Below are 26444 nucleotides of genomic sequence, written 5' to 3'. Positions count from 1 at the left end.
TTGGGCTGAGATGAAGGTGGTTTTCTAAATATAAAATAATGTTATCTGCAAGCAGAGACAACTTGATTTCCTTTCTTCCTACTTGAATACTCTTTATTTCTCTTTCTTGGCTGATTGTGCTGGCCAGAACTTCCAGTACTATGTTGAATAGGAGTGTTGAGATAGTGCGTCCTTGTCTTGTGCCAGTTTTCAAAGGGAATGCTTCCAGATTTTGCACACTGAATGTGAGTTTTGTCATAAATTGGCTGTGGGTTTGTCATAAATAGCTCTTCTTATTTTGAGATATGTTCCATTGATACCTAGTTTATTGAGTTTTTTTACACTGAAGGGATGTTGAATTTTATCAAAGGTTTTTTTCTGCATCTATTGAGATAATCATGTGGTTTTTGTCTTTGGTTCTGTTTATGTGATGGATTATGTTTATTGATTTGCATATGTCAAACCAGCCTTGCATCCCAGGGATGAAGCCAACTTGATCATGGTGGATAGTTTGTTAATGTACTGCTGGATTCAGTTTACCAGAATTTTATTGAGGATTTTTACATTGATGTTCATCAAGGATACTGGCCTGAAGTTTTCCTTTTTTGTGGTGTCTCTTCCTGGTTTTGGTATCAGGATGATGCTCACTTCATAAAATAAGTTATGGAGGAATCCCTCCTTTTCAATGGTTTGGAATACTTTCGGAAGGAACAGTATTAACTCCTCTTTGTATTTCTCATATAATTCAGCAGTGAATCCATCTGGTCCTGGGCTTTTTTTGGTTGGTAGGCTATTAATTACTGCCTCAATTTCACAGCTTGCTATAGGTCTATTCAGGGATTCAACTTCTTCCTGGTTTAGTCTGTCTTGGTAGGGTGTAAGTATCCAGGATTTATAAACTTCTACTAGATTTTCTAGTTTATTTGTATAGAGTTGTTGATAGTATTCTCTGATGGTAGTTTGTATTTCTGCAGTGATATTCCTTTTATTATTTTTTTATTGTGTCTATTTGATTCTTCTCTTTCTTCTTCTTATTAGTCTAGCTAGTTATCTATCTATTTTGTTAATTTTTTCAAAAAACCAACTCCTTGATTCATTGATTTTTGGGGGGAGGGTTTTGCATGTCTCTATCTCCTTCTGTTCTTCTCTGATCTTAGTTATTTCTTGTCTTCTGCTAGCTTTTGGATTAGTTTGCTCTTGCCTCTCTAGCTCTTTTAATTGTGATGTTAAGGTGTCAATTTGAGATCTTTCTAGCTGTCTGATGTGGGCGTTTAGTGCTATAAATTTCCCTGTTAACCCTGTTTTAGCTGTGTCACAGAGATTGTGGTATGTTGTCTCTTTGTTCTCACTGGTTTCAAATAACTTCTTGATTTCTACCTTAATTTCATTGTTTACCCAGGAGTCATTCAGGAGCAGGTTGTTCAGTTTCCATGAAATTGTGTGATTTCGAATGAGCTTCTTAATCCTGAGTTCTAATTTGATTGTACTGTGGTCTGAGAGACTGTTTATGATTTCAATTCTTTTGCATTTGCTGAGGAGCATTTTACTTCCAATTATGTGGTCGATTTTAGAATAAATGCCATATGTCTGTGAGAAGAATGTATATTCTGTTGATTTGGGGTAGACAGTTCTGTAGATGTCTACTAGGTCCACTTGACACAGTACTGAGTTCAAATCCTGAATATCTTTGTTAATTTTCCATCTTGTTGATCTGTCTAATACTGACAGCAGGGTGTTAAAGTCTCCCACTATTATTGTGTAGGAGTCTAAGTCTCTTTGTAGGTCTCTAAGAACTTGCTTTATGAATCTGGGTGCTCCTGTATTTGGTGCATATATATTTAGAATAGTTAGCTCTTCTTGTTGATTTGTTCCCTTTACCATTATGTAATGCCCTTCTTTGTCTTTTTGGATCTTTCTTGGTATATAGTCTGTTTTGTCAGAGACTAGGATTACAACTCCAGCTTTTTGTTTTTGCTTTCCATTTGCTTGGTATATTTTCCTCCATCCCTTTATTTTGAGCCTGTGTGTGTCTTTGCACGTAAGATGGGTCTCCTGAATACATCACACCAATGGGGTCTTGATGCCTTATCCAGTTTGCCAGTCTGTGTCTTTTAATTGGGGTATTTAGCCCATTTACATTTAAGGTTAATATTGTTATATATGAATTTGATCCTGTCATCATGACGCTATTTGGTTATTTTGCACACTAGTTGATCCAATTTCTTCACAGTGTCATTGGTCTTTGTATTTTGGTGTGTTTTTGCAGTGGTTGGTACCAGTTTTACCTCTCCATGTTCAGTGCTTCTTTCAGGAGCTCCTGCAGGGCAGGCTTAGTGGTAACAAAATACGTTAGCATTTGGCTTGTCTGGAAAGGATTTTATTTCTCCTTTGCTTATGAAGCTTAGCTTGGTAGGGTATGAAATTCTGGGTTGAAAATTCTTGTCTTTAGGAATGTTGAATACTGGCTCCCAATCTCTTCGGACTTGTAGAGTTTCTGCTGACAGGTCCTCTGTTAGTCTGATGGGCTTCCCTTTTTAGGTGACCTGGCCTTTCTCTCTCTAGCTGCCCTTAACAGTTTTTCCTTTATTTCGACCTTGAAAATTTGATGATTATGTGTCTTGGGGTTGATCTTTTTGTGCAGTATCTTTTTTTTTGAGACGAAGTCTCGCTCTGTCACCCAGGCTGGAGTGCAGTGGTGTGATCTTGGCTCACTGCGAGCTCCACCTTCCGCGTTCATGCCATTCTCCTGCCTCAGCCTCCTGAGTAGCTGGGACTACAGGCGCATGCCACCACACTCGGCTAATTTTTTGTATTTTTAGTAGAGACGGGGTTTCACTGTATTAGCCAGGATGGTCTTGATCTACTGACTTCATGATCCTCCCTCCTTGGCCCCCCAAAGTTCTGGGATTACTCGTGTAGTATCTTAATGGTGTTCTCTATTTCCTGAATTTATATGTTGGCTTGTATTGCTAGGTTGGGGAAGTTTTCCTGGATAATATCCTGAAGTGTCCTCCAGCTTGTTTCCATTCTCCCTGTGTCCTTCTGGTACTCCAATCAATCGTAGGTTTGGTCTTTTCATGAAGTCCCATGTTTCCTGGAGGTTTTGTTCATTCCTTTTCATTCTTTTTCCTCTATTCTTGTCTGCATGTCTTATTTCAGTAAGGTGGTCTTCAAACGCTGATATCCTTTTTTCCACTTGGGCGATTCAGCTGTTGATACTACTGTATGCTTCACGAAGTTCTCATGCTGTGTTTTCCAGCTCCTTCAGGTTGTTTATATTCCTCTCTAAACTGGTTATTCTAGTTAGCAATTCTTCTAACCTTTTGTCAAGGTTCTTAGCTTCTTCACATTGGGTTAGAGCCTACTCCTTTGGCTCTGTAATAGTTTTTTATTATCCATCTTCTGAAGCCTACTTCTGTCAATTCATCCATCTGATCCTCTGTCCAGTTCTGTGCCCTTGCTAGAGAGACATTGTGATCATTTGGAGAAGGGGCACTTTGGGCTTTTGCGTTTTCAGCATTTTTTTGTTGATTCTTTCTCATCTTCATGAGTTTGTCTAGTTTCAGTCTTTGAGGCTGCTGATCCTTGGATGGGGATTTTGTGGGGGCCTTTTTTGTTGTTGTTGTTGAAGCTGTTTTGTCACTTTTTGCTCTTTTTTTTTTTTTTTTTTTTTTTTTTTTTTTTTTTTTTGAGAAGGAATCTGACTCTGTCACCCACGCTGGAATGTAGTGGTGCCATCTCAGCTCACTGCAACCTCCATCTCCCGGGTTCAAGTGATTCTCCTGCCTCAGTCTCCCGAGTAGCTGGGATTACAGGAGCCTGCCACCCTGCCCAGTGAATTTTTGTAGTTTTTGTAGAGATGGGGTTTCACTATGTTGGCTAGGCTGGTCTCGAACTCCTGACCTCAAGTGATCTGCCTGCCTTGGCCTCCCAGTGTTTGGATTACAGGCATGAGCCACTGCACCCAGCCTTTGTTTTTCCTTCAATAGTCAGGTCCTTCTTCTGTAGGGCTACTGTAGTTTGCTGGGGGTTCACTTCAGGCCCTATTCATCTGATTCGCTCCTGTGCCTGGAGACGTCACTCAAGGAGGCTGGAGAACAGCAAAGATGAGTGCCTGCTCCTTCTTCTTGGACCTCTGACCTCGAAGGGCATCACCAACCTGATGCCAGTAGGATTACTCCTGTATAGGGTGTCTGACAACCCCTATTGGAGGGTCTCACACAGTTGGATGGCATGGGGAACAGAACCCATGAGAGAGTGGGATCTTCAGATCTGTGGGTTGCACAGTTCCGTGGAAAAACATAATTTCCCCAGTTGGGTAGCATGCTCATTCATCCCTCCCTTGGCTGGGGGTAGGGTGTCCCCCTTCCCTGTGTAGCTCTCAGGTGGGCCTCTGCACCACACTGTTCTTCCTTCTCTCTGTGAGTCATGCCAGCCTTCTAGTCAACTTTGATGGGAGAACCTGGATACCTTGGTTGCCAGTGAAGGATTCACATGCTTCTTTTTCTTTATGTTTCTTTATGTTTATATTTCTTTATGTTTCTTTTTCTGATGGGAGCCTCTGAAAGCTGCTGCTTCTAGTCAGCCATCTTGGCCCTGCCCCTCTAAGCACTATTTTGACTGTAACCATGTAAGTTCGTTTGTTATTATTTTCATTTTGTTAAAAATGGTGCCAGTTTCCCTTGAGACTTTGTTTTTCATGCATTTAGAAACATGTTGTTTAATATTTAAATATCTGGGAATTCTAGATTATCTTTTTCTTATTGATTTCTCATTTAAGTTTCTTATGGCCAGATAACTAATAGTTCTGTATTTTCAGCGCTTTAAAGATGTTAGATTGCTTTTCACTTCCATGGTTTCTGATGAGAAATCTGTTGCCATTTGAATTATTGTTTGTGTGTCACATTTCATTTTTCTCTGAATTTATTTTTTTCTTTAGAATTGGGTTTCATCAATTTGATTATAATTTGTTCAAGCACAACTTTCTCTGACTTTATTATTTTTGGAATTTACTGTGCAGCCTCTTGAATCCATAAATTTATGGGTTTTACTAAATTTTGGAAGTTGCTGAAGTTTTTTTCAAATATCTTTTATGCCATAATACCTTTACCCCCTTTCTTTGAAATTTTAATGATATCAGTGTTGACCACATCTAATCTTTAGGGTCAGATGTCCTCCTACTCTGGACTTTTAATTGACCTGACTCATATGACAAACTCATATTAAAGAATATCAGATTTTAGGTTTCTTTATCCTGGCTTGATAAAACCCACTGTCTCAGGACTTTTCTTCTAAATAGAAAAGTAGTCTGAAGGCTTGTCCTGATTTATTTTTAAGACTGTAGGATTCCGTTCTGCCAGTTAATATTTTTTCACTTTCTCTTTCTATTTTCTTTTTATATCAAATACATTTCAGCATGAAATTTTGTGATGGACTGTTAGTCTGATGTACACAATTTAGCCAGGAATAAATATTTGTGGATTCAAAATAGACATTCAAACGATCTGTCCAGATTTTTTAAGTGGTGTTGGTTTTTTTCTTCTGTTTTGTTTTCAAATTCCAACTGATGAATGAAAGCAGCTGCCTAGAGAATAATGAGGTGGGCGCCAAACCTGGGTTGGTCGAAGGAGGAGTTATAGCACCTGTGCCATGCTATAACTTAGATAAATGACCTTATCTAAGCCCATTGCTTCAAATTCCACTGAAACTGGTGAACTTATCTTTTAGGAATGGAGGGGCTGTAAAGACATTTGATGAAAGAAAACTAAGAGGATTTGCCACCGGAAGGTCTACCTTTTAAAAGGGGGCTAAAGAAAATTCTCTAGTCAAGAAAAAAAAAAAAAAGATTAAAAAAGAAAGTTTAAAACACCGAGATTAAAGAAACCACAATGAAAAGGGAAAAACGAATAAATTCATCTTCCTTTTCCTCTTTAGTTTAGTAAATGTATCTGACAGTTGAAGTTAAAATTATGACATTATCAGATGTGATTGTAAACTTGGTTTCAGTGGCATTTGAAGCCATGGGCTTAGACAAGGTCACTTAGGAATAGTGTAGCTATCAGGACAATTCAGACCTCTGAGACAGCCATGTGGAAACTTGACACAGCAAGCAAATAATGGGGAGCCCCACCCAATGACTGTCTTCACACTAGCAGCTCTCAGTGAAAGCTTCTGTATTTGGCCATTCTTGTATTGCCATAAAGAAGTAATGGGGCCAGGCACGGAGGCTCACACCTGTAATCCCAGCACTTTGAGAGGCTGAGGGGGGCGGATCACGAGGTCATGAGATTGAGACCATCCTGGCCAACACGGAGAAACCCTGTCTCTACTAAAAATACAAAAAATTAGCCGGGCATGGTGGCAGCCGCCTGTTGTCCCAGCTACCCAGGAGGCAGAGGCAAGAGAATCACTTGAAGCCGGGAGGTGGAGGTTGCAGTGAGCTGAGATTGCACCACTGCACTTCAGCCTGACGGAAGGAGACTCCATCTAAAAAAAAAAAAAAAAAGTAAGGTAATTAACAAAAGAAATTTAATTAGCTCATAGTTCTCATAGTTCTGCAGGGTTACAGGCATGGTGCCAGTATCTGGTTAGCTTCTGATGAAGCTTCTGGAAGTTTACAATCATGGCAAGAGGCAAAGGGGGAGGAGGCGTGTCCCATGGTGAGAGTGGGAGCAAGTAGGGGAGGTGCCACACACTTTCAAACCACCAGATCTTGCATGAACTCAGAGCAAGAACTCACTAATCACCAAGGGAATGGTGCTAAACCAGGGGTGTCCAATCTTTCGGCTTCCCTAGGCCACACTGGAAGAAAAAGAATTGTTTTGGGCCATGCATAAAATATACTAATGATGGGGGATGAGCTAAAAAATTGCAAAAAACTTCAATGTTTTAAGAAAGTTTACGAATTTGTATTGGGCCATATTCAAAGCCGTTCTGGGCTGCACGCGGACTGCTGGCCATGGGTTGGACAAGCTTGTGCTACACCATTCATGAGGAATCTGTCCCGTGATCCAATCACCTCCCACCAGGTCCTATCACCAACATCGAGAATCACATTTCAACATGAGGTTTTCAGGGGACAAACATCCAAACCATATCAGCTTCCCTGTGCCAAGCATGGATGGAGCTGAGAGCCTTACATGGGTTACTTACAAAATGTACATGTTTTATACAATATTATTAATTGTACAAAATAATTACTTTCTACCAAAAGTTAATTGTACAAAATATTAATTAAAATATTTAATGTTAAATTTGTACAATGTATATAAAAATATAAACGTCCCATAAAATTTGATAATAGCATATGCCATTTTATTTCTATAATACAGAAACTCTTCAATACTCAGCAACTTTGTTCACATTAGACCACTTTTATTTGTAACTATTCATATGTTGGGTCATAAACCTGCCATTTTACTCTGTGATTTCTGCTTATCTGTTTTTTTTTTTTTCTTCTTTTTTTGTCATTGTTGTTTTCTGTGTCTTACCTTCATGTATTACTTTAATTTTCTTTTATTAGAATTCCATTGAGGTTTATCTGTGGTATTTTTGAGTATATCTCTGTGTGCAGACATCTTAGTGGATGCTGTAGGTTTTACATCACATGTAATAACTTATCATGGTTTAATAGGGTCAAAATTTTAGTACTTTGAAAGATGTATGGAAACCTTATTCCTTGATTCCCTGTATCTCTCTTTACCCTCCTCTGTTCCTTATATATTTGTCTTAAATATTTATCTATATACACTTAGAATCACATCTGATAATGTCATAATTTTAACTTCAACTCTCAAATAAATTTACCAAACTGAAGAGGAAAAGGAAGATGAAGTTATTCATTTTTTCCCTTTCCACTGTGTTTTCTTTAATTTTGGTGTTTTAAAGTTTCTTTTTTAATCTTTTTTTTTTTTCTCCTGGCTAGAGAATTTTCTTGAGCCCCTTTTTAAAAAGTAGACCTTCTGGTGACAAGTCCTCTCAATTTTCTTTCATCAAATGTCTTTATAGCCCTTCCATTCCTAAAAGATAAATTCACCAGATACAAAAACCAGAATTGAAAGTTATTTTATTTCATCACATAGACAGTGTTGTACTGCTTTTCTATGGCTTTCATCCTTTTCTGATGTTTCCTACTTCCATTTGTATTGTTTTCCCTCCTATAGATAAGCTATTTCCTCTAGCTGCTTTCAAAATTTGTTCTTTCTTTTAATTTTCGGATATTTTACCATGGTATACCTTAGTTTGGATTCTTTGTGTTTATCTTGGTTAGTGTTATGCACTGAAAGTTTGTGTCCCCTCAAAATTCACATGTAGACATCCTAAATTCAATGTGATGTTATTCGGAGATTAGGTCTTTGGGAGGTAATTAGGGTTAGATTAAGTCATGAGGGTGGGTCCCTCATGTTGAGATCAGAGGCCTTAAAAAAGAGAGAGAGAGAGAGGGAGAGAGAGAAGGAGACAAGAGATATTTTTTCTTCTCTCCAACATGTGAGGATACAATGAGATGATGTCCATCTACAGCCAAAAAATGTCTTCAGCAGAACTCAACTATGCTGGCATTCTGATCACGGTCTTCCAGCTTCTAGTATTGTGAGCAACACATTTCTGTTTTTATAAACCACCCATTCTATGGTATTCTGATACAGTAGCCTAAAATGGCTAAGAGATTTTGGGTTTGCTTGAATTTAGAAATGTGTGGGTTTTTGCCCATTGCCAAATTAAGGAAGTTTTCAGTCTTTGAGACCTTTCTCAAAGTTGCCTATTTCTTCTCTCCTTCTGGGACTCTGAAAACACAAAACTTAGGCCTTCAGTTATAACACTACAGGTCCCTGAGACTGTGTTTATAGTTTTTTCCTGCTTATATTCTTGAATTTTTTAATGTGGTTTTTGTAAGTTTCAGTTCTAAAATTTCCATTTAGTTCTTTCATATATTTTAATTTCTTTGCTGAGATTATTTTTTAAATTTGCTTCTTATATGTTTGTAAGTAATATACTGGAAGCATTTTTACGATGACTGCTTTAAAATCTTTGCTGAATAATTCTAACATCTTTGTCATTTTTGTTCTGGAATCTTCTAATTATCTTTTACATTCAAGTTGAGATTTTTCCTGATTCTTCGTATACCAAATGATTTCTTTTTTTTTTTTTTTTTTGAGACAGAGTCTCGCTGTGTTGCCCAGGCTGGAGTGCAGTGGCCGGATCTCAGCTCACTGCAAGCTCCGCCTCCCAGGTTTAGGCCATTCTCCTGCCTCAGCCTCCCGAGTAGCTGGGACTACAGGCGCCCGCCACCATGCCCAGCTAGTTTTTTGTATTTTTTAGTAGAGATGGGGTTTCACCGTGTTAGCCAGGATGGTCTCAATCTCCTGACCTCGTGATCTGCCCATCTCGGCCTCCCAAAGTGCTGGGATTACAGGCTTGAGCCACTGCGCCCGGCCGGTATACCAAATGATTTCTAAATGAACCAGGACATTTTAGGTATTATGAGACTCTAAAACTTATTTACCCTTCTGTCTTAGCTAGCTTCCTCAGACACTACTCCAGCAAAGGAAGGGAGTGAGGGAAGGACACTGCATTACTGCCAGGGGATGGTAGAAATAAAGGTTTCATCTCAATCTCTGTGGACACCTAGGCAGGGGAAGTTTCCTCATTACTGCTGGCTGGAGGGTGGGTTCTGGCTCACCACTAGGCCTCCACTGATAACCTGTCTAGGGGGCAGAAGTGCCTTGTTACTGTTTCCCACATGGGCTCCGCAAGCACTACCTGGTATGGAAAGGAGGGTGCTTCTTCATTGCTGCTTTTAGAGTAGATCCAGCTCTCCATTTGCTCTCCAGTCATATCAAGGTGTAGAGGGAGAATGAGGGGCTTATTACCACAAATTGGGGATGAAAGTTCCAACTTCTGCTATTCTGAGATGCTATTCTGGAGGAGGGTTGGGACACCTTGTCGCAGCCTGGCAGGTGTAAATATCTAAAGATCTAAGCTCTCCACTTGAGGTGATAGTGTTTTCTGTGGTATTTGGCTATGGTAGAGTGATTACTGTCTAAACGTTTTCTGCTTTGGTAGACTCTTTCCTTGACTTTTGGCTAAAATAATAGGCTTTGTTGGGAAATTCTCATATGCGCCTGTTAGTATTTCTATGTTGAAGGCATTTTCAACTAAAAGTCTGCAAATTATAAAGTGAAAAAAAACACCTTAGAGAATTCTTCACTATGCAATTTATTGAGTCCCTACCACATCTGCCTTGGTCTCTCCAGGTCTGAGTTGTCATATATTTTATACATAATGTTCAGGGTTTACAGTTGTTCTTAGTAGAAGGAATAGGGCAAACTACATTTACTCCATTTTTCTGGAAGCAGACATTGGTTTACTTTCTGTAAGAAAGCAGTCGGTGAATTTCTGTCCAAATTCTCTGCCTTTTCAAGAGGAACTGGGCTTTACTTCCCAGATTAACATCTGAGCAACAATAGACTTACAGGTGGCATTACTTTCTATATAGGTAGAGAATAGGCTGAATATTAAATGTTAAGGAGCAGAATCGTTGGAATTGAAATGAAGGAGACTTCGTTTTTATTCATGTTAACCAGCCTCCTGATGATATGCAACAGTGCATTTGTTCATCAGTATACCTTTTGCACGACCTTTCTGCTTCTTTTTTGAATGGTTCTAATGCTAAAGAAAGTAAATGTTTATCAAATAATCTATCTTTTAGATAATTCATTATTATAAGTTAATTCATTATTAGAAAGATAATTTATTACTAGAAGATAATTCATTATTAGAAAGAACAAAACGAGCCTTTTCTAACAAAAGAATAAATAAACAAATGTATTGAACTTTTGTCGTATATCATGTAGGGTAATTTTATATACATGTTGCATTTTACAAGAATTAAATCATGTAATTTTGTATACATCATGTAGGGTAATTTTATATACATTTTATATACATTACGCATTTAATTCTTGTACGTAGCCCTCTGCCTTAGCCAATTCAAGCTGCTATTAACAAAATATCTTATCTTGGATAATTTATAAATAATGCAAATGTATTTCTCATAGCTCTGGATTCTGGAAAGTTGAAGACTGAGATGGTACCAGATTCGGGGTTGAGTGAGAGCCCATTCCAAACAGACAATTTCTCCTGGTTTCTCTCTCATGAGGCAGAAGTGTGAAAGAAGGATGAACATTGAGTCCTTACATGTCAAAAGAGATGGAACAGTTCAGCAGCCTTTGGGAGCCTCTATTTGTAGGGAAATTGATCCCATTCATGAAAGTAGAGTCCACATGACTTAGTCACTTCCCCCAAAGACTCCATCTCTTAATACTATTGCATAGGGAATTAGGTTTCAACATAAATTTATTTTGTAGAGACATAAACATTCAAACTAGAGCATTCTGTCTCTGGTCATTCCCCCAAATAGATGGTCTTCTCACATACTAAATACATTTATTTCATCTCCAAAATCCCCAAAGTCTTAACTTATTCCAGCATCCACTTTAAAATCTAAATCCAAAGTCTCATCTAAATATCATCAAAATCAGATATGGTGTGGCCAGTTTTCTAATACTGAACCATCTTTAACGTCCTCATCCTCTTTCAACATGGTTTATTATTCTTTTAGCATCCTGTTCATTTGTTTATGTACTGTTGAATAGTTTCCCTAGCAGAGTATCCTTGTTGTCCTATATATGTTGTTTAATGAAACTCACAATAAATTCAGAAACTTGTTTCCTGTACCTAAAACATTTAAATAAGAATTATGTGCTTTTAATGATAAAATTTAGATATTAAAATTTCCTGTATTCAATGACATTGGAAGTGATAATGAGAGGTGTTTGGAGATAGTTACCTATCAAATTCTTTTGCTTCTTAGGGTTATTTTCTATCCAACTTTCCCTCAGCATCTTGAGTTAAATTTGGCAGTCTATGTTATCTGACAATAATACTGATATTGCTGGAATTTTCACAACAAGAACAGAGTTTTACTCAAATTTCTTGCCCTTTAAAATACATTATGCTGCACCTTTTACGAAATCCACTTAAGTTTTTATAAAGAATGGTGAAGGACTTAGGGAGGAAGAGAAATGAGCAATGAGAAAAGAGGAGAAAAGAGAATAGTGAGTTTTATGGACAAGAGATCTAGAACTACATTTATGCCCCTAGAAACCAGGATTAATAGTTGTGGAAATTTTAAGAATTCCCCAGCACCTGCAACTCCCTCTCGTTTGTTATATATTCCTTGTTTTCCTAAAGTTACAAGAATATCAATGAAAGATGTGAAAATAATTTTAAGAATTTGCATTTGTGCTATGCAATCTAGGACAGAAGAGGAGCAATGGAACTCTTTCCCTTTGGCAGCTAGCTTTATTAAGATAAAGGAGGAGGGAAGCCTGATGGAAGCATCAGTGAACAGGAGTCCCAGATATTCTTAGATTGTATTAATGGCCCTCAAATTCCAGACTCAGAAACACCCACAAAGAGAAGCAACAATCAGAAATTGCATGCTATTAGTATTTTATTGGTATACTGAAGAAAGAGTTATGACCACATTATTTCAATGTAATGGCTTTCTGAAGGAAGTTATCTTCTTATTTATTTTCTGAAACAAACAAACAAATAAGGAAATTTATACACAAGATACAACATAGCAAAATGTATCTAATTCCTTGATGATATTAGTAAAGTAAATTATTGCTTTCAAGATTAAGAAAACAGATTATTTTTATGGTGTTTATGTTTTGGCTACTGTTCAAAACATTCAAGGTTATATTTATGAAAATGACTGCAACTTGAACCTACAGTAGTGAAAAACTAATACAGACCCACATCTCAATTAACAGTGGTTGATTGAAGAAATCATGGTACAGTCACACAAGAGAGTAGTATACAATTGTAACAACAAAATAAAAATGTACAAATAAATCACCAAGAAGATCTATATGTCTCTGTGAAATGACAAAGTTATCTAAGACATATATTATTTGAAATAAGCAAGTACAGATCTGCATTTAAAATAATATATCACTTGTGGGAAAAATAATGACATACGCTTATATACATATACATATTTCCAGGAGGATGTTCAAAAAATTAATGGTGGTGACATTTGGTGAGGGGTGTGGGTAAGTAGGATAAGGCATCACTTTAAGATTTAGCTTCATACCATTCTATTCAGTTAGATTTTTTTTTTCCTTGAGGATGTACTAATTTCAAAATAAGTATTTTAAAAATTAAATAAGATATAGAAGCATCAAGTTCAAGTATCATTTAGCAGGGACACTGGACCTGAGAGGCTGGTGTGAGGCAGAACTGAGCAAAGAGTGTTGTGGTGGAAACCAGAGAGAAACCTGAGATGGAGAGTCCTTGGGTCTGAGAGGGCAGACTCAAAGACGGGAGGCAGAGCACCAAAGGGAGAACACACCCCACTTCCTCATTACCAACTCATTTTAAGGAGACAACTCATCTTAAGAAAAAAGTTGGAGAGGTCAATATTTCATAAGATAAGAATTCTTTGAACTGCTTGTTAAAAATACAAGGACTTGCAACCTTATCCAAGAATACCTGAATACAAATCTTTAGAAATGGGGTTCAGGATTATGTAATTTCAACATATTTCCAATTGATTTGTGAACACAGTAAAGTTTGAGAACAGTAACAGTTTGGGCATTTAATGGAGAATGAACTGGAATCATACCTGTCGTTGAATTCTAGATTACTACCAGCGTGGCTGGTCCTGGAGATGTCTTGGCGGTTTGTCCCCCTGGAAGAATGCTGGTACTTCCTCCAGCCTTACAGGAGGAAGTCGGGGTAGAGGGCGGTGAAGGTCTGTTCGTTGGGGTCGTCGTCGTTGATTTTGAAAAGGAAGTGGGAGAGGATAGCGGTGATGGCCTCCTGGTTGTGGTGGTCTCTGCTGAGGACCATCGTCTTGGTTACAGCTATCACCAGGGAGTCTGGGTAGGAGTCCTTCAGGAGGAGGTCTCTGGGGTCCCTGATCTGGGCTCTGACTTGAGTCCTCTACATCTGTGTGAGTAATTAATGGACAGGAATGCATGAGCTCAGTGAAGAAAAGCTCTCCTCTCTTTATACTTCTCTCACCTTATCACATAGCCCTGTTCTCCCCAAACCTGCCGCTTGACTGTCATCTTCCTTTGTGCCCACTGGTTTTTTTTTTCCCTTTTTATGCAGCTGTCCTCTTAATCCATGTAAGAGTGATATGGAAAGTCTCATTTATTTGCTCCTGTGACAAGTATGTTTCCATAAATTTTGAAAAGAGGGGTTCTTGCATATCTTAGAGTTGCCAGAGGGTATCTCCAAGGACAGAAAAAAAAGCAAAAATATTATAGCTTTCAGTTATGTTGCTGGTTATTTTTTTTGGTTGCTGTAATAACTTACAAACTGTGACTCCATCTCTCGGCACCTAAGCCCTATGCAGAAACTAGAGCTGATTTCCCAGGCTCCTGGAACCAAGCAGAGAAATACTAAGAGACAGAAGAGAAAGACAATGTGAAAGCTTGCACAGGATCACTAAACAGCTGTGGCAAGAATTTATCATCTGTAGTGACACAGCTGAGTGGGTCAACACAGAGAAAAGACATTCATGCACTGTTTTTTGTTTTGTTTTGTTTTGCCTTACTCCCTAAAGCCACATAACTGTGCAGGAGAACACTGGGGAAGAAAGAAGGAGTTAAGGATGGAGGAGTCAGAATGAGAACACTTCTCATTTGTTCATCATCTCTCAGCAGTCATTCTAGCCTGGGAAAAAAGCCTGCCCACTCCTAATGTCCTCAAAGCCAGGCATCTCTGTATTCAAGTTGGTGGCCTGGCTCATGGTCCCCAGAATCAAAGATGGGTAAGAATTGTCTATATATTTAGGGGCACTAGTATTAATCAATACCTGACCCCTCTTACCACCTCCTCACAAAAAAAAAATGAGAAGACGACACTGAAAAAACTTTAAAAAATTCTAGTGGAAAAAAAGAGAAAAGAAATGGATTGAGGATCATTGGGATTTACCTGGTGTGGTGGGAGTAAAGTCTTCAGAGATCACATCTAGGAAAAGAAGTACAGGATGAAGTAAACATTACCTCATAAATCTTTCAGGGCTCACAAGTGGTCTATAGGGAAAGGGGTCTTCTGGCCACACCCTGTGCATCCTAAGTTACCTTGTCAACCATCTTCTGTGAAGCTACTGGAAGGGGAGGAAGATGTTAGGGGAGGCAGGATTGTTACTACCACTGAGCATCAACCATGAACTCAACATAGAAGAGTCCCTTTTTGTCATCCTTAGGATCCCTCAAACCCTAATGCTAATTTAGGCAAACTGCTCTGGGTGTTTTCAAGTCATATTTTAGTTCTTCTACCTTATTCCTTATCTAAATATTTTGATCATATTCACAAGCTTCCCCAAGAGGAGCAACCAGGAGTAAATATTTGGACACAATCATGTACATGTACTGCCAGCAACATATTGAAATTTTAAATGTGATTGGAAGAAAATGGGAATTTGGGGACCTGATATTTCTATACCACTATGTAGAAACACACAAATTTATCTTCCCGTCCTCTATGTCTGAAAGTACTCTGATGTTTGTTTATCTCTTTCATCGATGTTGCATCCCCTGTACAGCAAGGACACTATCATCACTGTCCACTGAGATTACTGTAGGATCTTCACAGCTGGACTTCCCTGGATCAGTCTTGCATTCTCCATTGCATCCTTCACAGCACAGCCAGGTCTTTCTAAAAATACAAATCTTACTTTGTCATTCCTCTAATTGAAATTCTCTATTTGGTTCCAAGTGTATATTAAATAAAGTATCAGGCCTTGGGATGGAATGAGGGCACAACAGATGTCATCCTTGGAATGAGAGCTCTGAGGCCTTACCCTTCTTCTCAACCTCCTTCCTTCCATCCTGCTCTTCCTCTGCAGTGGTGTGGGGTGAACCCCTGAGGGCCAGGAAGAGTCACAGCCCGTCATCCCACTCCCCATCTCCTTTTTAAAAAAATTTTTTTTTACCATTATCTGTGCTCTGAGCTGAGCTCAGAGCCAGCAGGACCACTGACAGCAGGACCAGCAGCATCTTGAAGGAGGCTCTGGAGTTGCTCCCAACTCTGTGCTGAGAGAAACATGGCAGCTCCCTTTATAAACATGAGCAGAACAATGGCACCTTTGAACTCCATACTGGGTGGACCTCACCACTTGAAAGATTAGGTTTTGCTTTCCTCTCATAAAGTTGAATGCATCTCTTATTACTTTTTGGGACTTTAGCCCAGCAGGATGTGGTGGTAGGATGTGGTTAGGTACAACCTGTGACTTCAGCATAGTTTCTGAAGGAACAGTATCCAAGCAATCAGCACAAATACTGCAGCTGAAGTTTGGTCATCATTTTATTTTCAATCGGGTTAGACAGTTATTTGGTCCTTCCCCTGCATTGGTTGTCTGTGTGCACATGAGCTCACATTTATATATGTGTGTCAGCAGTGATCCTATAGTCGGAAGTGAAAATGATTAATATCTCTAGCTATTTGTATAGCATAAATTCCATTTTTATGGCATATATACCTATGTGGATGATATGTAGCTTCATTTCATAATAATATAGAGATCATTTCTGTTTAATGTTGAGTTGTGTGAGGACAAAACACACTTGGGCACACATGGATGACAGATGGTTTACCCTCAGGCTACTCTGGCCCAAAGAGATTAAGATTCTCCTAATCTAGCACTAACCAGAGATACTTTATTGTTGTAGAACACACATATTAAAACATTCTATCTTTATTAATATCCTGGGGGTTAGTAAAGCAAAACTGGCCACAGAAAGCACCATTAGATTTCCGCACAGAATAGTGTGAATACACAGTTCCTTGAACAAGCCATGCTATTTTATGTCCCTAAGACTTCTTCCATGGTCTTTCTCTCTTCTAGAATGTTCTGTAAGATTCAGTTTAGATCTTACTTCTTGTACTAAATATTTTAATCACGCTGACTGATTATTGAGTGGACACAATAATACAATCTAATTAGATAGTATCATAGTCTGTTGAAAGCCTCAAGTATTGCATTGATTTTCTATTTTTTAACTAGTTTCCATGCTATTTGCTTCTCAGATTGCCTTCACCAAAGATTATTTTCTCTGTAATATTATTATACTCATTCTTCTTCACTCTTGTGCTGAACCTTACTTGTTGATACGTTATATTGTGAATCAATCCTCTCTATGCCTATGCTTTATATCTGGCTGCTTTCTTCATGCGTTCTGGTAGAAATCTTTATTTAATTTTCTAAACAAGGTTCTATACTTTTCTTCACTTGCTTTCTTCATTTTTGTTTTTAAAATTTGGCACCAAGATACTGTGTTTCCAAAAGGTTTTGTAGGGTCCTGTATTGGTAGCTCAATCTTCATCTGCTGATTTTTCTGTTCTATCTAGTGGTTTTCCACTTATATTTTCATGGAACAGCTAGATCAGTCAGTATCACCAGCTGCCACTTTTCATTACAGGCTTTGTGTAGGTCTTGTATTTTTTTTACATTTTTGTACAGGGCTAGTGATAATTTGAGGATAGCTTGGTTGTAAGTATGACAGGGTCAGGGGAATGTGACTGGAAATCTTAAAAACAGGCCTCTTGACCATTGTGGATGAGTGGATCATGTGCTGTGCAGATGAAGATCTGGTCTGGCTCTTCTGAAGTGTTGGAGGTAATATTACAGGAATATTTTCTAATCAATGGTGTTTGTTATGGATAACTTTACTTTGGCAAGGTGACCAACAAATAAATATTTTCTCTGTCCTAATTATGGATGTATTTTGAAGGTGAAATATATTATGAGTTAGCAATTCTTCTCTGTGTGGGAAGCAGAAGAGTTCTAGCTGTGCTTTATGGATTTTATGGATTAGAGAGAGTAGTTGTTTGGCTCTACAGATCCAGCTGTGTTACTGGGATTGCTGTCTCTGATTTCACCAGACACCGTTTAACGTGGGAACTGGAGATAAGCAGTCCTGCCTAGGTGGTTCACAGTAGACCATCAGCTAGGAAAGGAAGGTCAGGTAGAAGGAGCAGAGGGGAGTGCCAGGCAGACATGATTCACTGTGTGGGTGGCTGTGCCTCAGTAGGATAGGGCACTGGTCAGAGTCACGAAGCCCTGATTCCAGACTCTAGCCCCCAGATGACATTTCTAGATGCACACTGATCTGGAAGGAAACCTACTGCATTGAAGGGAAGAGCCAAGTCATGGAAGAACCAATCACCTGCTGACTAAAGAGCACTTGGGCCTTGAATAACCTGCAGTGATATCCAGGTAGTATGGTGTGGGCCTTGAGTGAGACTCTGAGATGTGCTGGTTTCAAGTGAGACCCAACACATTCCTAGCTGTGGTGGGTATGGTCAGAGACTCTCCTGCCTGAGAAAAGCAGAGAGAAAAAGTAAAGGGGACTTTGTCTTGAACCTTAGGTACCAGGTCAGCCACAGAGGGGTATAACAGCAAGTGGGCTATTGGGGTCCCCAATTCCAGGCCCTGGCTCTTGGACAGCATTTCTGGACCTGCTCTGGGCCAGAGGGGGAGCCCACCCCTATGAAAGGTGAGTCCTAGATCAGGCAGCATTATTCACCATAGGCTGAATGAAGAGCCCATGGTCCTTAAGTGAATATCAATGGTAGCCTGAGAGTATTCCCAAAGGCCTGTGGTGATGGTGGCCATGGGGTAAGGTGCCTCTGCATATGAAAAGGGAAGATTAGAATGGGAAGAATTGCATCTCCTGGCCTGAGTGCTAGCTTAGCAGCAGTAAAACAGAACGCAAGGTAAATTTCCAAAATTTTGGACTCTGGTCCCTGACTCCTGGACAGCATCTTTGGACCTGCCTGAGGCTAGGGGATCTTGCTGCTATGAAGAGAAGCACATAAGCCTATCCGTAAACCCAAAAGCAGTACTAAGAAGGACGATTATTGCTATATGTGCCTACATCAAAAAAAAAAAAAAAAAAACACTGGCATAGAAACAGACATTTTTGGACTGTGAGCCTGGCCTCTATGAATCATCGCTTCAGCTCCTGATTGGTCATGGGCCAAAGTCCTGGGCCAAGCTTTCACTTCATCTCCTGATAGGTCCCAGAGCAAGCTGAATCATCACAGCCTCTATGAATCATCACTTCAGCCTCTGATTGGTCCCAGGCCAAGGCCCTGAGCCAAGCTTAGTCACAAGTTCTCCAAGACAGCCCATGGGCTAAGCACATTCCTTCCCCTTCCTAGTCCATAAATACCCTGGACCCCAGCCTCATAGAGGGCAACCCATTTGGGCTCCCCTCTCTGCTGACAGAGAGCTTTCTTCTTTTGCTTATTAAACTTACGCTTTAACCTCACACTTGTGTCTGCACTTCTCAATCATCTTGGACATAGGACAAAGAACTCCAGATACTATCTCAGACAATGAGAGACTGTTACATCTTGGTGCATTGACAAGACTACAACACGACAACAAGAAAACTTTGGGGAAACTCTCCAGAACACCAGAGCGGGCAAAGATTTCTTGAGTAATACCTCAGGAGCACTGGTAACCAAAGCAAAAGTGAAGAAATGGGATCACATCAAGTTAAAAAGCTTTTTTTCACAACAAAGAAAACAATTAACAAAATGATGAGACATTTCACAAATATTTGCAAACTATCCATCTGACAAAGGATTAATAACCAGAATATATAAGGAGCTCAAACAACGGTATAGGAAAAAAATCTAACAATGCAATTTGAAAAATAGGCAAAATATTTGAATAGACTTTTCTCAAAAGAAGACATACAAGTGGCAAACAGACATATGAAAAGGTGCTCAACATTATCAATAATCAGAGTAATGCAAAATAAAACTACAGTGAGATACCTTTTCACCCCAGTTAAAATGGCTTTTATGCAAAAGACAGGCAACAACAAATGCTGGTGAGGATGTGTAGAAAAGGATACTTTATGCACTGCTTGTGGGAATGTAAATTAGTATAACCACTATGGAGAACAGTTTGGCAGTTCCTCAAATAGCTAAAAATAGAGCTACCATGTGATCCAGCAATTCCACTGCTAGGTATATAACCAAAAGAAAGGAAATCAATATATCAAATAGATACCTGCACTCCCAAGTTTACTGCAGCACTATGCATAATAGCCAAGATTTGGAAGCAACCTAAGTGTCATCAACAGATGAATGAATAAAGAAAATGTGGTACATGTACACAGTGGAATATTATTCACCCATAAAAAGCATGAGATCCTGTCATTTACAACAACATAGATGCAACTGGAGGAGACTATGTTAAGTGAAATAAGCTAGGAACTGAAAGACAAACATTGCATGTTCCTTCTTATCTGTGGGAGCTAAAAATTACAACAATTGAACCCATGGAGATAGATAGTATAAGCATGGTAACCAGAGGCCTGGAAGAATTGACTGGGGTAGGGATATTGGGGTAAAAGTGGAGACTGGTAATGGGTACAAAAATAGTTAAAAATATGAATAAGACCTAGTTTTTACTAGCACAATGGGGTTACAGTAGTACACAATAATTTAATTGTACATTTAAAAACAACTACAAGAGTATAATTGGATTGTTTGAAACACAAAGAGTAATTGCTTGAGGTGACGGAGACCCCATTTGTCGTGTTGTAATTATTGTATATTACATGCCTGTATCAAAATATCTCATATAACCCATAAATATATACACCTACTATGTACCCCTAAAATTAAAATTTTAAAAAAACTTCAAAGATAAAAATTGTTAAAAGAAGAGAAAACCATCCAGTCATATATAAGGGAATGATCACCAGACCAACAGATAATTTATCAACAGAAAGTTTATAGGTTGGAGAGAATAGTATGGAATATTCAAAGTTCTGGAAGAAACATTTTCAGTCATACATACTATACCCAGAAATGTTATCATTCATAAATAAAGGAGAAATAAAATCTTTCACAGAAAAGCAAAAGCTGAGGGAATTTATCAGCATTAGACTAACCTTATAACAAATGCTCAAGGGAGTTCTACATCTGGAAGCAAGCAGATGATAATCACTATTTTGAAAACATACAAATACTCACTGTTAGAGAAGACACAGAAAGAAGAAAGAGAATCAAGCCTTATTATTTCAGAAAACTAACAGAAATGATAAACAATAAGAGAGGAAGAAAGGAAGAAAGGGGCATATAAAACAACCAGGGAATGATGAGCAGTATAGAAAAACCACAACCTCACATGTGAATAATAACCTTGAAGTAAACAAATTAAATTCGTCATTTAAAAGATACATAAGTCATATAAAAGGGAACTCCATTAGATTAACAATGAATTTCTTAGAAGAAACCTTACAGGCCAGGAAAGAATGAGATGATATATTTAAAGTATTGAAACAAAATTCTTATCAGCCAAGTATACGATTTCCAGCAAAGATATCTTCAAAAATGAAGTAGAAATAATGGCTTTCCTAAACAAGAAAAACTGGAAATTCATCACTACTACACTGGTCCTACAAGAAATGCTTAAGGAAATTCTATACCTTGAAGCAAAAAGACGATATGGTCCATCAAAAACACACAAAAGTATAAAACTCACTGGTAAAGCAAATACACAAATGAAAAAGAGAAAGGATTTAAATTTTAGCACTACAGAAAATCAACAAATGACAATTATAAACAATAAAAGATATAGAAAGGAAAAAGGATATATGAAATAACCAGAAAACAATGAATAAAATGACAAAAATAAATCCTCCAATAGTAATAATAAGCTTGATGGTAAATGAATTAAAATTTTGAGTTTAAAGATATAGAGTGGCTTAATGGATTTTAAAAAACATGACACAACTATATGCTGCCAATAATAAAGTAAATTTGTCTGTAAAGACACATGGACTTAAAGTGAAGGGATAAAAATGATATTCTATGTGTCTGTTGGCTGTATGAATGTCTTCTTTTGAGAAATGTCTATTCATATCCTTTGCCCACTTTTTGATGGGATTGTTTGTTTTTTTCTTGTAAATTTGTTTGAGTATACATATGTAACAAACCTGCACGTTATCCACATGTACCCTAGAACTTAAAGTATAATAATAATAATAAATAAATAAATGATATTCTATGCAAATAGAAACAAAAAGTGAGTAGAAGCACTATACTTGTATCAGATAAAACAGATTTTAATTTTTAATTTACAAACAACAAAAAGACACAAAAAAGTCATTATGTAAGATAAAGGGATCAATTCAGCAAGAGGGATAATACAATTCTAAATATTCAAACAACACTAGAGCACCCAGATATATAAGGCAAATATTATTAGACATAAAGGGGAAGATAGATTCCAATAGAGTAATAGTTAGGGATTTCAATGCCCCACTCTCAGCCTTAGACACATAATCCAGAGTGAAAATTAAGAAATAAACATTGGATTTTAACTGCACTTTAGACATGTCTCAAAAAAAGACATACGAATGTCCAACAGGTATATAAAAACTGCTCAACATCACTAATCATTAGGCAAATGCAAATTAAAACCACAATATCATCCTTCTCCAATTAGAATAGGTATTATTAAAAGTAAAAAAAAAAAAAGATGCTGGTGAGGATGCAAGGAAAAACTCTTACATACCCTTGGTGTTGGTGGGAATGTAAATTAGTACAGTCACTATGGATACAATATGGAGATTTCTCAAAATAACTAAAAATAGAATGACCATATGATCCAGCAATTTCACTTCTGGCTATTTATCCAAAGAAACAGAAATGAGAATATCAAAGGGATACCTATATTCAAATGTTGACTGCAGCACTATTCATTGCAAAGATGTGGAATCAACCCAAGTGTCCATCGGTGGACAAATTGATAAAAAAAAAAAAAGATACATATCCACAATGTAATACTATTCACCCATAAAAAAAGAATAAAATCATGTCATTTGCAGCAACATGGTTGGAACTGGAGGGCATTATGTTAAGGGAAATAAGCCAGGCACAGAAGAACGAATATTGCATATTCTCACTTATGTTGATCACACAGTAGAGAGAATAGAATAATGGCTACAAGAGACTGGGACAGGTGTGTGTGAGGCAGGGGAATGAGTATGAAGACAGGTTGGTTAATAAGTTCAAACATACAATGAGAAGGGATAAGTTCAAATGTTTGATAATAGATTAGGGTGACTATGGTTAACAATATTTCAAAATAGCTAGAAGAAAGGACTTGAACAGTTCCCCAAGCACAGAAATGATAAATACTCGAGAAGATAGATACCCTAAGTACTCTAAATTAATCATTATACATTCTATGTGCTTATAACAAAATATCATGTGTCCCATAAATATGTACTAACATTATGTATCAATTTTTAAAAACCAGGCTTGATAACTTCACTGCTGAATTCTACCAAACATTTAAAGAGGAATTAATACTAATTATCCTGAAACAATTCCAGATATTGCAGAGGAAGAAACACTTCCAAACGCATTTTACAAAGCCAGCATGACCCTGATTCCAAAACGAAAGATACATCAAATAAAAACAGCCGCAAGCCAACATCCCTGATGAACATCAATGCAAAAATTCAACAAGATTTTAGCAAAGTTTACGCAGCAGCACATGAAAAAGATCATTCACTATGATCAAGTGAGTTTTATTCAACATATACAAATCAATAAATGTGATGCACCTTATGAACAAAACGAAGGGCAAAAGCCATATGATCATCTCTGCAGATACAGAGAAAGTATTTTATAAAATTCAATATCCCTGCGTAATAAAAGCTCACAACAAATTAGACACACAAGATATGTACCTCAACACAAAGAGGCCATATATGACAAACCCACAGGTAACATCATGCAGAATAAGGAAAGGTGAAAGATTGAGATTAGGAGAAAGATAAGGATGTTCACTTTCACCACTCCTATTCAATGTAGTATTAAAAGTATTAGCCAGAGATATTAGGCAAGAGAAAGAAATTTTAAAAAAATTGAAATTGAAAAGAAGGAAGTCAATTGTTCATCTTTTTGAATGACATGATCTTATTTATAGAAAACCCTAAAGACTTCAAAAAAAAAACTGTTAGAATAAATCCGGTAAAGTTGCAGAATACAAAATCAATATACAAAAATTAGTAGCATTTCTATATGCTAATGGTGAACTATATGAAAAATAATTCAGAAAACAATATCATTTACAGTAACCAAAACAGAATAAAATACCTAGGAATAAACTTAACCAAAGAGATAAAATATCTCTAATACTGCAAACTATGAAACATTGATAAAAGAAATTGAAGAAGATACAAATAAATGAAAAGATACTCTATGGATTGGAACAATTAATATTATGAAAATGGCCATACTAATTGAAATGGTCTTCAGATTTAATGCAATCCCAAACAAAATACCAATGAGCATACTTCACAGAAATAAAAAATGCCCAAATGTATTTCCTGCTTTTGAGTAAGGTATGCTCTGAAAGGGGAAAAAGGCATTGAGATAAAAAAGCACATTATAAGATAGAAAACCATGTGCCATTTCCTATCATTTACCTTGATGTTGGATCCAGGAAACTCTCTCTATTTTTAGGTCAAATGATTAACAAACTTAATTGGCCTTCGCCTTGTAATTTAACATAAAACATGGGTTCTGGTAATTCAGATGTAAACATCTTTGTGAGGCGTATATTTTCCTCCTGCAGAGAGAACAAGTAATCTTACATCTCTCAAATTTGTTTCAGTTGTGTATGGAAACAGTTATCCCTGATTTGGTAATGTTTAAGCTAGACTTTTGCAAAAGGATATGTATGAGTTTATATAAAATTAGATAGTATTGCATGTATTTGTACTGTGCAATGTGTACATGCAATAGTTTAAGCGACGAAACTAAATGGTACAAATTTACTTTGAGGTTGTTCTGCATTTGTAAGTTGGAGCAGTCACTTCCTTGGAGTGTTGTGCAGACTTGGGAATGAGAAGCTGTAGATTTTCATTCTAACTCTGCCACTTACAGTGGGACAACCACTTGCAAAGCCCAGCTTTGTCTATCAAACTAAGACTCTAAATCTTCCCAACACCAGTAATGAAGATGATGTTTTCAGATCAAGAAGATGAAGGATTCTTCAGAAGGATCAGCACTGTGTCAGAGGCAGCAACTGGAGATCTGCACAAAATAGCTACTGGGCATCCAGTCCCCCTACTGAGAAGTGCATGATTCTCCAGACCTCTTGCAATACACGTGCAACTTTCTGATCATCTCAGTGTCTACTCTTAAGTATGAATGGAATCAAAAGTTGACTAGACAATTGAAGGAATTCTCCATCAAATGAGACTCAAAGAATCAGAACAAAGGGTAATTCTGAAGGAAAAGAGGTAAGATAAAGAGCAGAAGAAACGTTTACAAGACTATAATTAATATATTCTGAGATAACCATAACACATAAAAAGATGCTATCAAATAGAAGATTGACCAGAGAACACAAAAGAATATGAGCAATTGTAAATTAAATTGATGATAAGTTCAATAAAATGTAAAGTTAAGGAAATCTTCTATGAGGTAGAGTAAAAAGGCAAAGATATGGTCCATAATGTGAAGACAATTAAAAAATTCACCTAACATGAATTTTAGAAAAAGAAAACAGAGTATATATCGGGAAAAACATTATCAATTAAATATTGCAATACATAATGGAAGGATAATTCTCTATAATGAAAAAAGTCAATGATTATCTAAAAGACCAGATTTAACATTTTCAGGGCCCCGTGCAGGAAGACAAATGGAGGCTCACATACTCTATCTCTGAATAACCACAGGTTTTAAAGTAAACTAGACTCTAGGTTCAGGTAAGGTTTCCATCCAAGTCCTGAAGCCTGTCCCTTGGAGACTGCCCCTCTGACCTGGCCTAGAGACAGAAGAATCATTTGTTCCCATGCTCCAACACTGACTGATCCTGCAAGCTGAGAGGTGGGAAAATACGGGGTGACAGGGCTGTCTGCTGGAGTAGCAGGCAGGAGCTGGGCTTCGGGCCCAGCACTGACCTGGCCAAGCTCCTATGGGAGCTTGCTAGGCAAGTTGTGCGCTTCCATTCCTCACTTCTGATGAAAGATTTCTAAGAAGTTATAAGCTTCTCCCCACACTACCCACTGAGCGTAGGTGTGGTAGAGAGTGCAGTTAATGAGCAGGGTGCATGAAGCTGTCTGCCTTGACGTGCCCTTTGATTTATTTGAGCTAAATAGCTTAAGCAAAAGCATATATATATATATATATATATATTTTCCCTCTGGTGTGACAGAACAGAAGTGGTGAATTTTATTTGCTTGTCAAATTCTCATACCTGCATCTTCAGGTCTGGAGGGCTCTGATTCAGATTTTGCCACTTCTCCTATTTTCCTCATTTTATTTACAGGTAAACTTTAAAAATATTTTCTAATGAGAATAAAAAGTAAAACATTCCCTTGGTTCCAGTGTTC

At 37.7% G+C, this 26444-nt stretch overlaps 2 protein-coding genes across 7 annotated transcripts in view; one reads left to right on the top strand and one right to left on the bottom strand.

Moving 5' to 3' along the window:
• The window catches only part of PRH2 (proline rich protein HaeIII subfamily 2), a 218060-nt gene that overhangs the window by 67434 nt on the left and 124182 nt on the right, over positions 1-26444 (top strand). The window lies entirely within an intron of this gene.
• PRR4 (proline rich 4) lies at positions 12476-16058 on the bottom strand. Its single transcript, XM_031650245.1, has 4 exons — positions 15995-16058; positions 14992-15027; positions 13673-13998; positions 12476-12577 (listed from the first exon to the last, which is right to left on the bottom strand). The coding sequence occupies exons 1-3, from the start codon at positions 16056-16058 to the stop codon at positions 13694-13696; spliced, it is 405 nt and encodes a 134-aa protein (XP_031506105.1). The 3' UTR covers positions 12476-12577; positions 13673-13693.

Source organism: Papio anubis, chromosome 9 (genome assembly GCF_008728515.1).
Source record: "Papio anubis isolate 15944 chromosome 9, Panubis1.0, whole genome shotgun sequence".
Taxonomy (NCBI): Eukaryota; Metazoa; Chordata; class Mammalia; order Primates; family Cercopithecidae; genus Papio; species Papio anubis.
This window is presented reverse-complemented; position numbering and strand designations above follow the sequence as displayed.

What these genes read in the sequence shown, in the direction of transcription:
- PRR4 (XM_031650245.1), bottom strand. Translation starts at nt 16,058, where the DNA reads ATGCTGCTGGTCCTGCTGTCAGTGGTCCTGCTGGCTCTGAGCTCAGCT. An exon ending in AGCTCAGAGCACAGATAATG is followed by an intron (nt 15,028 to 15,994) that starts GTAAAAAAAAAT and finishes TTCTTTTCCTAG; the next exon opens with ATGTGATCTCTGAAGACTTT. An exon ending in CTTTACTCCCACCACACCAG is followed by an intron (nt 13,999 to 14,991) that starts GTAAATCCCAAT and finishes TTACTCACACAG; the next exon opens with ATGTAGAGGACTCAAGTCAG.